The sequence below is a fragment of the Elephas maximus genome, chromosome 8, assembly GCF_024166365.1.
Source record: "Elephas maximus indicus isolate mEleMax1 chromosome 8, mEleMax1 primary haplotype, whole genome shotgun sequence".
Lineage (NCBI taxonomy): Eukaryota > Metazoa > Chordata > Mammalia > Proboscidea > Elephantidae > Elephas > Elephas maximus.
The window spans coordinates 22192459-22207400 of NC_064826.1; the positions used below are offsets into that span (position 1 = coordinate 22192459).

General features: G+C 40.9%; 1 protein-coding gene across 1 annotated transcript in view; it reads right to left on the reverse strand.

Annotated features, from left to right (window-relative positions):
• The window catches only part of SND1 (staphylococcal nuclease and tudor domain containing 1), a 496139-nt gene that overhangs the window by 434773 nt on the left and 46424 nt on the right, over positions 1 to 14942 (reverse strand). Inside the window, exons 5-9 of the mRNA XM_049894741.1 lie at positions 14617 to 14777; positions 13108 to 13199; positions 12172 to 12330; positions 10577 to 10683; positions 6204 to 6294 (exon numbers count right to left, since the gene is read on the reverse strand). Coding sequence (XP_049750698.1) covers positions 6204 to 6294; positions 10577 to 10683; positions 12172 to 12330; positions 13108 to 13199; positions 14617 to 14777 — 610 coding nt within the window. The remainder of the gene's footprint in view (positions 1 to 6203; positions 6295 to 10576; positions 10684 to 12171; positions 12331 to 13107; positions 13200 to 14616; positions 14778 to 14942) is intronic.

Consider the following 14942-nt stretch of genomic DNA (forward strand, 5'->3'; position numbering starts at 1 on the left):
ACAGGGAAGCCAAGCCACGTGCTCAGGGGACCATATGGCTACAAACAGCACAGATCAGCTAAAACGCCACAGGGAAGGCAGGCAGGAAACTGGCAGACCACGACAGGCACAAAAGTCTCAAGCAGGCTCAGCTAATCACTGTGAAGTGAACACGCTTCTCAGGTAACCAGGAGAGACACGAGAGCCCTCCCCTGATTTCATTCCTTAAAAAGTAAAATGGCTTAAGCCAACAATGGAAACCAGTCTTTCAGTAGGCCGCATGTAGCAAGAGAATACACTGTTGAGTTTCAATCTGGGGTGAGCCTCTTGATAAACTATCTACAGCTTTGTAATAGCTCCAGAAACTAACTATAGGGCCCCAGAGGCACCCAGGTGAAGAGGTCAGAGGTCACCTTTTTCAGGTTTTTCAGGTTATTTGGGCTGTGCCCTATACAATTAAATCCTAAGAGACAGAGTGACAGCTAAAGAGAGAACCACTATTATTCAGGCCTTACAATCACATGACCCTCAGGGCAGACTCCTTCAGTGAAGACTTGCAGGACTGTCAGAGACTAAGTTCATGAGGGCCCAGGTTACCACAGGGTTGTTTTAGGTTTCCTTGAAAAAGTAGCTTGGTATTAAACGATGTTTTAAATCAGGTAAAATACTCACAAAACTGTAGTCGGGTTCTAGAGCATAAAACCCAAAACCAAAACCAAACCCAGTGCCGTCGAGTGGATTCCAAATCATAGCGACCCTATAGGACAGAGTAGAACCATCCCAAAGAGTTTCCAAGGAGCGCCTGGCGGATTTGAACTGCTGACCCTTTGGATAGCAGCCGTAGCACTTAACCACTACGCCACCAGGCTTTCCTAAACCCAGTGCCGTCAAGTCGATTCCGACTCATAGCGACCCTATAGGACAGAGTAGAATTGCCTCATAGAGTTTCCAAGGAGCGCCTGGCAGATTCGAACTGCCAACCCTTTGGTTAGCAGCCGTAGCACTTAACCACTACACCACCAGGGTATGAAAAGCGATGCAGATATTTGTTACCTTTTATATTTAATGCTGAATATAGCCAGTGTTCCACAACAAGGGTCAACAAATTATGGCCCAAGGGCCATCTACCCCGCTGCCCATTGTTATAAGTAAAGTTTCAAACACAGCCAAGTCCATTCACCCATGTTGTCTACAATACAATGGCAGAGTTGAATAGTTTCTACAGAGACCATATGGTCCACAATGCCTAAAATATTTATTACATGGCCCTTTAAGAAAAAGTTGACCAATCCTTGCTCTACAACACATGAGAAAACAAACATACTTACTGGTATACACTGATTAACATTCCTGAAGAACGATTTGGTAAATATGCTCCTAAACATTCCTAAGAAAATAAATGCCATTTACTTGGAGATTTAGGCAAAAGGATATTCCAAGAGGCATTTTCTAAGTAATGGAAAAGTTATCAACTATGGGAATATCAACCTACTGGGGTCCAGTTAAATAAATTATGACACACCCTTACAATGAAATATAAGTGGGAGTCCTGGTGGTGGTGCAGTGGTTAAGTGTTCAGCTGCTAACCAAAAGGTCAGCTGTTCGAATCCACCAGCTACTCTTTGGAACCCATATGGGGCAGTTCTACTCTGTTCTATAGATTCACTATGAGTCAAAATCAACTCTACAGCAACGGGTTTGGTTTATTAAGGAAATGAACTCAAATGTTTACCTTAGTTGTCTCCCTAAACCCCTGTAAAATGAAAATAAAGGGATTTATTTATTTTTGGAGACAGAAGCCCAAAAGGACAAAGATAATGGGAGAGGAGGGAACAATAATAAAATTTTGGAAGCTGGAAAGCAGATGGATGAACACTAAATGACTCCACAGGCTCACAAAAGCTGAATACTGAGCCAGTGGTAAGAAAACTCAATAACCGATTTGGTTTACACTGCAGACCATCAGCCCCAAAAGACTCAGAAATGGTCAACATCCAAGGTGTCAAGTGGCAGTGAAAATGAGGCCAAAAACTAGGCTGTGCTCAAGATCTGTGTAAGGAGCAGCTGCTTCTAATACAGTGTTTTAATGCCTCATACTTAAATAAGAGAAACAGCCAAGGATCACGAGACATCAGAGGAAAGCTTCTAACACGAGAGACAAGAGACCAAAATAACCAGAGAGAAAAGCAACTTGGAGAAGACGGAGACTATGTGGGGACAAAAGAACTTCAATAAAAATTAGAATTAATTCCTCAGAGAGCTAAAAGATGGTCATCATCTACGAAACAAGCGCAGAATGTCAGTTTTTTACTACTAATGAAAGAACATTCAGAGAATAGAAAAAGAACTTTTAGAAATTACAAATACAGTACCATAAATAAAAAACTCAATAGAAGGGCTAAAAAAATAAACACAAAGAAATCTAGAAAGTAGAACAAAAGACAGATGTGATATAGGAGGAAAAAATTAGAGGATGAGTCCATAAAGTCCAACATCCAAATGACAGGAATTCCAGTAAATGACAACAGTGAAATTGATGGAAATCAATACAAAATGGTTGAAGAAGTTGTTCCCAAAACTAAAGGATTAAAAACTGAAGCATAAAATGCTCACGCATGGATAAAAATGTGTATCACTGGGAAACTTCAGAATATAGGCATCAAAAAGAATTTGCTAAAAACTTCCAGAAAGAAAACACAAATCACGTAAGGATGAGAAATCAGTACGGCTTCAGACTTCTTTAAAAAAAAAAAAAAAGTGGGAGCCCTGGTGGCGCAATGGTTAAGCGCTCAACTGTTAACCAAAAGATTGGTAGTTAGAACCCATCTAGCAGGTCCATAAGAGAAAAGAACTGGCCATCTGCTCCCACAAAGATTTCAGCCCTAGGAAACCCTATGGGGCAATTCTATTCTGTCCTATAGGGTCACTATGAGTTGGAATCAACTAGACAGCACATAACAACATACACACATTAACACAAGTATATTTGCTAAAAGATAGCAGAGCAATCAATACCTTCACAATCCTAAAGGAAAATGGTTTCTAACTTACAATTCTATACCCAGCCAAACTATAAACCAAGTGACGAACAGAAATGAAACGTCTCAAAAATTTATCTCCCGGGCACTCTTTTCCCAGGAACCTAGAAAATGTGCGCTATCAAAGTGAAGCAGTAAACCATAAAGAGGAAGCCATGGGATTCTGACAACATAGTTCTTACCCAGAAATGAGGCAAAGCGAATCCCCAGCATAACGGTGGAGAGATTCAAAGAAAATAGCTGTATGTATAACAGGCAAAAAGGGGAACCAGTTCAGACTAGTGCTGGTCAAAAGACTCCAGGTAAGTATTATTGAAAAAGTATGTATTAACAGACTGAAAGAAGGTTTACACAGAAGATTTAGACAACATGCAGGAAGTCTAGGAATTGAATTAATAAGTATGTAGAAAAATGACTAAATTAAAAACTTATTAACTCCAAGGAAAGCAAAAAATTGTACAGGAAATGAAAAGTAATTATAATACCCTACATGGCTCAGTGGAGTTTAGCATTTACAAAGTTGTAAACACTGAATATTAATCTAACCAAAATTATGATATAATTAAATTGGAAGAATTGAGAAAGAGTAGATGTGCTAACGTATTATTTGTGTGAGTCAAAAAATTAAACCCTCCTCTTCCATGACATGAAGCAAAGAGATAATGCCTTAAACTGAAAAATCAAGGAACAACAATATAAAGATTTTATCAGAGATACGGATTAGCCAAGAGTCCAAAGTGGCTGCCTCAAGGGAAAGGGAAATCCAACTACTACATTTCTTATGAAGCCTTTAAAAATCCTTAAACTTGTTAGTATTAAAAATTAAAATTTACAACCTTAAAAACTATACACGAAAGAGTCCAGGTCAGTGCTACTCAGAGTAACTGCCAGTTTGCAGTGAGATAAGGAACTTGTACCAGAACATAAATCAACTTCATCACTAACCACACTGCTGATGTTTTTTTTTTCTGTAACAAGATATTCTTGATGAAGGGAGCAATGCCTTGACTTACATTCTGGCACAAGCTCTTTATCTCTTATCAAGGCACTTTAAGCAGGACTGGTATAGGTCAGAAGTCCATAAACTTTTATGCCAAGGGCCAGACAGAAAATATTTCAGGCTTTGCGGGTCATACAGTCTCTGTTGAAACTATTCAACTATGCCATGTCAGCACAAACGCAGCCGCTGACAATAGATAAATAAATAGGCATGTCAATGTTCCAATTTATTTATGACACGGAAATGTGAATTTCATATAATTTTCACATGCCAAAAAATAATGTTCTTCTTTTGCCTTTTTTTTAACGGTTTAAAAATGTAAAACCCACTCTGAACTCGCGGGCCATACAAAAACAAGTGGTGTGCTGGATGTGGCCCACGGACTGTACTTTGCTGATTCCTGTTTTAGGCAGCAGGATCAGCTTTGTAAAAAAAAAAAAAAAAAAAAGATCTACGCCATAATGGTTTCATCTGGCTGGTAAGTGTGACTGTTTCTGCTTGTCTGCTTTTTTTTTTTTTTCTATTTTAAAAAATAATGCTGAGGAATTTCAAAAGCTCAAGAAGTTTTAGAACCATTTATGCGTTTTTCTCTCTATCCTTTAAGCAAACCTATATTCAAATAGCCTACCTAAATTTTTGTTTAAGATTCTACAGAAGACAGGCTATTCCTCATAATCATAATTAGATGATTCCCATGGCAATCTTCTCTATTCTGGCACTATAATTAATAAAAGCCTCACTGTGTTTAAAAAAGAAATAAAAAACCAATTCTGGATTTTTAAAAAAACTACAGATAGGAAATGGCCTCCCAGCCAGCTCTCCCTTTTCCAGTCACCAGTAAAGTGACATTGCAGATCAAGGCAAAGGCACTTGCTTGATCATCTAATCCTCTGAATTTCTTTAGCAATGTCTTCATTTCCCAACCAGGAAAGGCCTGAAACCTTTCAAAAAAGCTTTTAAGTTTTTCTACAAACTGAATTTCAACTGAAGAGGGATTGGCAGGGACAGAGCAGGGCAGCAGGGCCCTCCCAAGCCCCATCTCGTCATTTATATTAGACCGTCACACTGTAAAAAGCAGAGGCCTGCTTCCCTCATTGGGTGAGTAATCACCCTTTCATTATGTAGCTACAATGTTGTAACACAGAGCAGATTACAGGACACATAACCACAACCAAGTGAGTTCCAAGTAGGTGGGGTAGCCCAAGTCTCCAAGCCAGTATAGTGCTCACAGGCAAGAAGCAGAGGACCATTTTGGCGGTCATCAAGACCAGGGACTGCTATCACTTGTGACCACTATAGGGGTGATGGTGGTTCACCTGACAGCTACTCAGAGACCCCCTCCTAAAAAGGGGAAGAGAGGCCACTTGAACACTGTTTGACCTACTGCTTTGGGCATGACAAAAAAAGAAAGTAAAGAAGAAATTCAGCCCGTTCCTCAGAGATTTTGCTTAAATGTTACCTTTCAAAGACAAAGTTTCAGGATTTCTCGGGGTGACATTGCCACCTAGTGGCTTTCCATCCAAACTCATGGTGAGCCATCTGGGCCAGCCACCACAGAAAACATGGATATTTTAACCACATTTAGCCCGTCAAGACAAAGCTTCTAGCATTTCTTGCCAAAAGTAAAAATAGTTGGAAAACGTTTCAGCATTTTGGGAAGGCAAGGAGAACAGTTTTACTACTCAAGGTACCAAACCCTGCAACTAAGAAAAAACATTTTACAACACCTCTCATACAACCAAGCAATCTATTCAGTAACTATTTCCTTCGGAAATCTACTGCAGGACACCTCAAGGGAGGAGAATTCACAGACAGAAATACCACATTAGAAAAGGTTCAAAACTACAAGAGTCCCGAAGCCGAAAGAAGAGAAACAGTCAGGTCATATAGCCTTGGGCATGGGCAATCACAGAGAATGCCGTCTGCTAAGAAGATAAAAGAACTCCTAGAAAATGGAAGAGATCTCAAAGTAGGAACATCCCCAGCTGTAGCCTACTAATTCTAAGGAAGTTAGTGCACAATGAGAAATTTAAAAGTTCTTATGGTTTCTAAGTCCCCCACAATAAACACAAACTAGCATGCCTTGAAATAATCAACAGCTAAAGCACTTCTGATTGCTCATATCCTTGTACTATCACTAGCCCAGCAATGTCTGTATGCATGTCAAGATGCTGAGAATGACTCACCTTGGCAACGAACTGCTTGTCCTTTTGGTCCAAATTAGCTGTGGGAGCCACATAATCTCTCCATATCCTCAGCTTGCGCTCCTTGGCAAACCTGACAACAAAGCAGGGTGAGGAATCATTCATTAAGACAGGCTACTTTGGTAAACGGAATCCACCATCACTATGGGAGCAAATAGTTAAGAATCCTACACTACCTCCTCACCAAGGCACCCAGGAGAAAAGCAAGTCAGAAAAAAGAATGAAAGCCACAAGATGCATATACACCACAAGCCCATGGCTCATAGATTGGGGTAGAGTGTGCAATTGGTTGAGCAAGGTCATTACAAGTCCACCTCGACAATTCGCCCTTTCGCTCATCCACTAGTTCCTGAGGGACTCCCATACGCTAGGCCCTCGGACTTTTATACACACAGCAACTACTCTACTAAACGGGAAGAGTGCATATATCTAAACAAATAAACATATTTTGAAAAAGGTACAGTCTGCCCAATTTCCATCTGAATTATAAAAAGGTCATCAGGCATCCAAATCCTAGGTGGAAGACAAGGACAAATATGTCATTGTACTGCAGCTAAAGAATGAGAAAACAGATACAAGCCCAATACAAGTTCACTGACAAGATTTTTTAAAAATCATGTAGGCAGTAAATTTTCTAAAAGTAGATATTTTCTGAGTCAGACTATGTGCAAGAAACAGGATATATGTGAAGATATTTAAAAAAATCAATGAACAGCTGCCTTAAAGTATTTACAAATGAGTGGAAAAACGTACAGGGGGGAAGAACTGATATTTCTGATAAATGTGTCTAAGCCCCTCTTTAAAGAAAAGCACTAAAATGAGAAAAAGAAAGTATACAGCAGTTGTAAAACACATGAAGAAGTACTTTCAAAGACAGGATGCAACAGAGTATTCTGTTCTACCAACAACGCAAGTTGCTCAAATCTACCATGCAAAGCCGGAGGCAAGTAGTTAGATATTACCGAAATACAATTTGCACTCTAAACCTGTTTTAAAACCTTCATCTTTAGGAGATGGTCACTGTCCAAAGAATCCGTAGAGTCTTCTATGTTGTTATTGTTGTTAGGTGCCCAGTCAGTTTCGACTCATAGTGACTCTATGTACAACAGAACGCAACACTGCCCGGTCCCGCACCATCCTCACAATCGTTGCTATGTTTGAGCCCATTGTTGCAGCCACTGTGTCACCCCATTTCGTTTAGAGGGCCTTCTATAGATGTTAAAAAACATGTACATACTACTTTTATTTTACCCATTTCTTCGAAGAGAGGCAGAAACTTAAAGAATGCAAAGAATGCAAAAGAAATTACCAAGTAAAATAATAATTTAGAATAGCAGAGACTTAGGTAGGGGCCCTGGTGGCACAGTGGTTAAGTGCTACTGCAGCTAACCAAAAGGTCAGCAGTTCGAATCCACCAGCTGCTCCTTGGAAACCCTATGGGGCAGTGAGTCAGAATCCAGACTTAGATGATTTTCTGAACAAAAAAACACTGAGCTACACAGAGCAGTCAGAATAATTTCGAACACTGAACACAAGGTTGCAACGGGCGGCTTGAGAAGACAAAGCAAAGTATTATAAGGAAATGTGCAAAGATCTGGAGTTAGGAATCCAAAAGGGAAGAACATGCTCAGCATTACTCAAGCTGAGAGAACTGAAGAAGAAATTCAAACCTCGATATTGAAGGATTCTATGAGAAAAAGATTGAATGACACAGGAAATATTAAAAGAAGATGGAAAGTCACTGTACCAAAAAGAATTGGTTGACATTCAACCACTTCAGGAGGTAGCATATGATCAAAAATCAATAGTACTGAAGAAAGAAGTCTAAGCTGCACTAAAGGCATTGGCGAAAAACAAGGCTCCAAGAATTGACAGAACATCAATTGAGATGTTTTAACAAACAGATGCAACACCAGAAGCACTCACTTGTCTACACCAAGAAATTTGGAAGACAGCAGCCTGGCCAACCGACTGGAAGAGATCCATATACATGTCGATTCCAAAGAAAGGTGATCCAAGAGAATGCAGAAATTATCGAATAATATCATTAATATCACACACGAGTTAAATTTTGCTGAAGATAATTCAAAAATGGTTGCAGTAGTACATTGAAAAGGAACTGCCAGAAATTCAAGGGGGATTCAGAAGAGGATATGGACAAGGGATATCATTGCTATCAGATCTTGTCTGAAAGAACAGAATACCAGAAAGATGTTTATCTGTATTTTATTGACTAAGCAAAGGCATTTGACTATGTGGATCACAACAAATTATGGATAACATCACGAAGAATGGGAACTCCAGAACACTTAAGCTCATGAGGAAACTGTACATAGACAAGAAGCAGTCATCCAAACAGAACAAGGGATACTTGTTCTTTTGGTTTAAAATCCGGAAAGGTGTGCATCAGGTTTGTGTCCTTTCACCATACTTGTTCAATTTGTATGCTGAGCAAATAATCCGAGAATCTGGACTATATGAAGAACACGGCATCAGGACTGAAGGAAGACTCATTAACAACCTACAATATGCAGGTGACACAACTTTGCCAGCTGAAAAAGACTTGAAGCATTTACTGATGAACAGTATGGATTACACCTTAACATGAAGAAAACAAAAATCCTCCTAACTGGACCAATAAGCAACATCATGATAAACACATTTTACTTGGATCCACACTCAACACCCACGGAAGCAGTAGTCAAGGAATCAAATGACATATTGCATCGGGCAAATCTGCTGCAAAAGACCTCTTTAAAGTGTTAAAAAACAAAGATGTCACTTTGAGGACTAAGGTGTACCTGACCCAAGCCACAGTGTTTTCAATTACCTCATATGTATGGCAAAGCTGGACAAGGAATGAGGCAGACCAAAGAAGATGCCTTTGAATTATGGTGTTGGCTAAGAATATCGACTATATGGACTGCCAGAAGAACAAACAAATGAGTCTTGGAAGAAGTACAGCCAGAATGCTCCTGAGAAGGGAGGATGGTGAGATTTTGTCTTCTGTACTTTGGACATGTAATCAGGAGACACCAGTCCCTGGAGAAGAACATCATGCTTGGTAAAGTAGAGGGTCAGCAAAAAAGAGGAAGATCCTCAATGAGACGGACCGACACAGTGGCTGCAACAATCGGCTAAAATTAGCAACAATTGCGAGGATGGCACAGGACTGGGCAATGTTTTGGTCTGTTGTACATAGGGTCACTATAAGTTGGAACTGATTTGAGGGCACCTAACAACAACACTTAAGAAAGGTACTATACCTTTCAAATTTAATTGAGGAACTACTTAAAAACTCTAGGTTTTGTTTTTTTGTGTAGTTGTTTGGTTTTGTTGTGAGCAATCATTGTGCTTTTAAATCAGACAGTATACCTTTGTCAGACATGCCACATCAAATGGGCCAAATTAAAATCTACTTTTATAAAAACTTCCAAGTATTTCTGTATAAGGTAGATAAGAATGTAAAAGATTTAAGAAAAGAGAAGGCTACAGTCATTTAATTCATGTTCCTGCTCATTTCTTCGATGTAAGTTTCAAATGAGAAAATATAAAAATGTTTAATATTTTATTTAAAAAGTATTATAAAGACCACTGCAATCTAGGAGGTCCTGAGTGGGACCTTCCATAGCATCACCTCTAATCATCTACTCGTTACCTGCTTCATATTCTTCCATCTACCCCATCACTGAAAGTAATTCACCTATGTCTAGAAATACTCGACCTTGACACCTGAAATAGCCACGAAGTTTTGGAATTTCCCCTGCCGTTTTTTCTGGAAATAAGTTATTTCTACATCTACTACATCATTGGGTGCCAAGCCAAAAACATGACTGCACCACCTCATATTTGTATGAACACTTACAGTTAAAACACCTTTTCAAATATACTAGAGCACAAGGCCTCACCCCAACACTAAATGGCCCTGATGTAGGACCCACACGCTCTGTTTCCATCACACCCCTGCTTCCCAATCCACACCCCTGCCTGTTTGGGAACAGCTGCTAAGTGATTTCATCACCCTCAAATAAATCTCGAGTTTATTTTATTGCAAATTCCTGAAACCCAAAACTTAAAGTGAGGGGCTTGGAAAAAAGTGACCGGAAAACATAAAAAAGCAAGTCATGTGAATAATCATGTCTGAGTAAAAACTGAAGTCTTCATCCAGCACTGAACTAGACAGACCCAGAAGACTAATAAGTGAGCCCCTCCTCTGAGAGATCCTGGCTTCCTCTGGAATTTCCCCAACACTTTACTGCAATACACAGACAATGACACAGATGGTGAGAGAAGGTCACTATTTCTTTCCCTAAAGATCCTTAACGTTAGGGAGAAAGCTCCCTGTTAGGCCTTACCTCTCAGCTGCCCTCAGCTTTTCTGCGCCCCGAGTGTAAACTGCAATTGACCAATCCACACAGCGTGCAAAACCTTCCTTCAAAAGGAGCTCCGTGATGTTGCCATTCTGAAAAGCAAGGCAAGTGGGAAGGCAGGCACAGATTATAGGCTCTGCTGCAAGAGAATTTCATGTCTCTAAACTTCTGGCACAATTAACATAGCCACAATCTCTTCTGCGATTAATTAAAAAAAAAAAAAAGGTAGAGTAGTTTTCTCATTAAATAACCACCCTCAAGATGGAAGACTTCATTCTGGGCCTCCTCTCAACAGCCTTGGCTTCGTATCCACCCAGCACCCAGCACAGTAACTCTCCCCTAATAGGAGGAGGATAAATGTTAGCGGCACTGAATGGAATTGACATTTCAATAGCTCTTCTTGTGGGCAGAGGAGAAAGTTAATCTTTAGTACAGATTATGCCTATTCTTCTGGTCCCTATGATCAGCATTCCTCCCCTTTTCATGAGTGGAAGGCTAAAGAACAGGCTGAGTAGGGAATAACTTAAGCTACATTTTGCCCAGTGAATTACAGTTCACTTTCTACTGTGACACCAAGCCATCTGGCAGGGCACAGGCAGAAAGCTAACACTCCAGAGCAGCAGACATGACCTTGGCACATTGTGCACCAAGCCTCCAAGCCTTCACACAACTGCCATCATGGAGTAATTCTCTAGCCAAAGAATACGTGACAGTAGTTTAACTCCATTATTAGACACAGGCTACAAGACAGGAAGTCCATTTACACTTGGGGGTTATAAAATAAGATCAATTCTTGCCCAAGGATAATCTACCTACCAAGATGCCAACACAGTAAAACTCTCTACGGTCAAAACTACAAGAACACAAGGAACCTACTTCCTGCTGAAAAGCAGAGTTAGGAGATAACTGGAAAAGGCTGGAATATAGAACACAATTTTTCCACAGAAAGGTTTCGTCATCATGGTTCTGACCATACTCCAGATAGGTGCTTCCAGACCTACATACAAACCCCACCAATCTCATCTGCAAGTTTCAGTGCCACTTCTACTACGTGTCACAGACTCCCAACCTTTCCTACAGGCAACCTCTAGGACAAACACTTGGGAAAATAAGGGACTGAGCTCCTCTTCCCTTATAAACCCAATAATATTTGAGAATAATTTTCTAAAGCTGAGAAGTTCCACAGATTTGCCAATTCTATCAGATAATTGATACCTCCCTACAAAACACCTCAAACGTCAGTGGGTCACTCTTCTGAAAACTTTAAATGGCTCTTAAATACAGAGGGGAGGGGAAGCAAACTTGTTTTTGTTAGCCAATTCCAACTCTTGACGATTCTGACTGATGGTGACCCTGTATGTGCAGAACAGAACTGCTCCACAGGGTTTTCAAGGCTGATTGAGGCCTTTTGGAAGCAAATCACCAGACTTTCCATCCAAGGCACCGCTGGGTGGATTCAAACCGCCAACCTTTCACCTAGTCGTCAAGTGCTTAACCATCTGCGGCACCCAGGTACAGCTCTCCAAACCCCAAATGGACTCCTTGTCCTCTTGCTCCTGACCCCTCGCAGACCCACTTACCGGATGAAGGATGGTACCCAGAATGTTCTGGTTGTGGCAGCTTTCCAGGATGATCTGAACATCTCTCTGCAGCAGTCGCGACTCGGTGAAAAACTTGGCTTCTGCAGCAAAAGGCTCTGGTGTTTCAGTGCCATCTGCTTCCCGTCGAAACGTTGGGCACTAAAGCAAAGTGAGCAGGGTGAGGAACGCAGCCTAAAGGTGAAGGCCGGCATTCTCATACCAGACCGACCCTTGCAGGAAACACAAACCCCACAATGCTAGGCTGAGGAAGGTCTCAAATCAGGGTCTCGAGTCAGGGCCTACTCATCTTCTTAAAACATGTTGGTAAAAACGAACTGGAAAGAGTACCACGTCAGACATCTTGGTAAATGAGGTAATACGGTCAAATTATCACGTGAAAAGTAATTTTAACTATAGCTGAGGATGACCCCTTGCCACGAAAAAATTCACCAATGTCTAGCTTTAAATCCCTGGTATTTTTAAAATCAAGATGGGTATTTTAAAATGGTTAAAATGGCAAATTTTATGAGTTGGAACGGATTTGAGAGCAACAGGTTTGGTTTTTGTTGTTGCTGTTCGTTTATATATTTTACCACAATAAAAAAAAATTTTTTTTTAAGTGGATATTTTATGTTATGACAAGACACATTCAGCAACTGTAGAGCCTCCTGTCCCTCCTTGCCAAGTCTACATTCTCAATCTCTTGGCACGGCCCACTGCAAACCTAGAGTACTGAAAACAAAAAGTTTTCTTGACCCAATTAGAACTGTCCACTGCAAAGTTTAAACCCAAACATGTATAGGGTACCCTAGGTAACGTCAATGGCCTTACTAGGAAGAAACAGGATGGTCCGAAGTACGCCAGTTTATTCTAGCTACCTATCATTGAACATCTCCATAAACCCTGAGTCCAGCCTGCAGTCCTGTGTGGTCTGACCTTGATCCCTGACAGCATGACCGTGACCAGGTAGTGATCTGGAAGGAGCAGGGCCCTGACCACACTGCCGTCCCGCACGTGCTCGATGATAGCTGCAGGACAGAAGAAACAGCTTAAGTCCTTAGCAAAAGGTGTCACAGATCTAAATATCACATCCAGTCTTTCACAAACACTCCCTCTGACACTCGATGGAATACTGGGGAATTCAGGTCAGACTTCTATGTCTTCTAAGTCTTCTGGAACCCTTTGGCTCATACCTAAACTATGTTATCCACAAGCAAGGTTTTGTACCCGAGTATCAGGTGGCTAGCAGGTAACCCCAGTATTTGGTACCGGAAGAATGGGATTGCCACTCACGTGGACTAGGAGAATGGGGCTGCCTAAAGCCAAGGGAGCAGAGCTGCCATCCCAAAGGGCCTGGAAGGCGGAGCTAAAGCCCAGAGTCAAGGGGCCTCCACCCACAATCCAGAGGGCAGGGCCATTGCCCAGGTGGTCTCAAACAAGACAGGATTATTTTCAAGCCTTAACAGCTAATGTAATTTGTTCTACTGGATTACAGACTTGCTTGGTGGCTGATATCCCTTCTTTTCCTCTAATTTCTCCCATTTGTAATGGAAATGAATATCTTGCGCCTGTTCCATCACCGTATTTTGGAAACAGATAACTTGTACTCTAGATTTTACAGGTTCACACATGAAGAAGAATTTTGCCCCAGGTTAGAAGACACCTAAAGTCTCACCCATATGTGATTTAGATGATTCAAAAGATGAGATTTTGGACTTGGAGTTGATTTGGCATTTCTGGGATGATGTGAATGTGTTTTACATGTGGCAAGGACATGAACAGGGAGGGGGCAAAGGGTGGGATGATATGGATTCAATTGTGTCCCCCAAAAATATGTGCTGTATATTCTAACCGCTACGCCTGTGGCTATAACCCCATTTGGGAGTGGGCTGTCTTTGTTATGTTAATGAGGCAGGGTTAGTGTAGGGTGTATCCTGAGTCAATATCTTTTGAGATATAAAAGAGACTGAAAGCCTTCTCCTAGAGTCAGCACCCTGAATTCAGATTTCTAGGCTCCTAAACTGTGAGAAAATAAATTTCTGTTTGTTAAAACCACCTACTTGTGGTATTGGCCAAAAACTATACAGCATATAAATATACATTTTTTTTTTTTTTAGTGTATAGTGTATACATGTATTTTACCTTCAGATTTCAGGGATGGTATTTAAGTAGCCATCTATTAGAGAACAGGACTATCCCCAATGTGCAAAATACCAGCAATGGTAAAGGACTAGCCTCTGCAAAGCACATGTAATGATACATCTACACCAGCTAAATACAAGTTCCCTTCCAAAATACCATGGTGTAGTATTACCCTTAACGATTCTCCTTGAATACTAAATGCATAAAAGAAAGGCTCACTAGACCTTATACATCTTAGGACACAAAGAACGCAAAGCAGAAAGAAACACCCGAGTCCCATCTGTCTGTTCCTGCCAGCCTCACCATTGACAGGCTTCTGGTGGTGGGAGTCCACAAAGTGCCTTGGGTTCTCAATGGTATATTTGAGGTCCCGGATTGTGTGTGAACCGTTGCCCTCACTCCACATCCCTTTCTTAGCTGCCTTTGCTTGTTCCTCACATTCTGAAAGCCGATTCTGTTCAGGACTAGGACATGAAAAACAAACAAGTGTGGTTAGTGAGTTCACGAACAGAAATATGAGGCTCTTCTTTGATGATGGGTTACTTCAGCATTTTCTCCCCTTGAAGAGACCAAAGCATTTGTTGCAGGTCTATGGCTGAGGACCCAAGCCTATAACCAGAAAATCACCA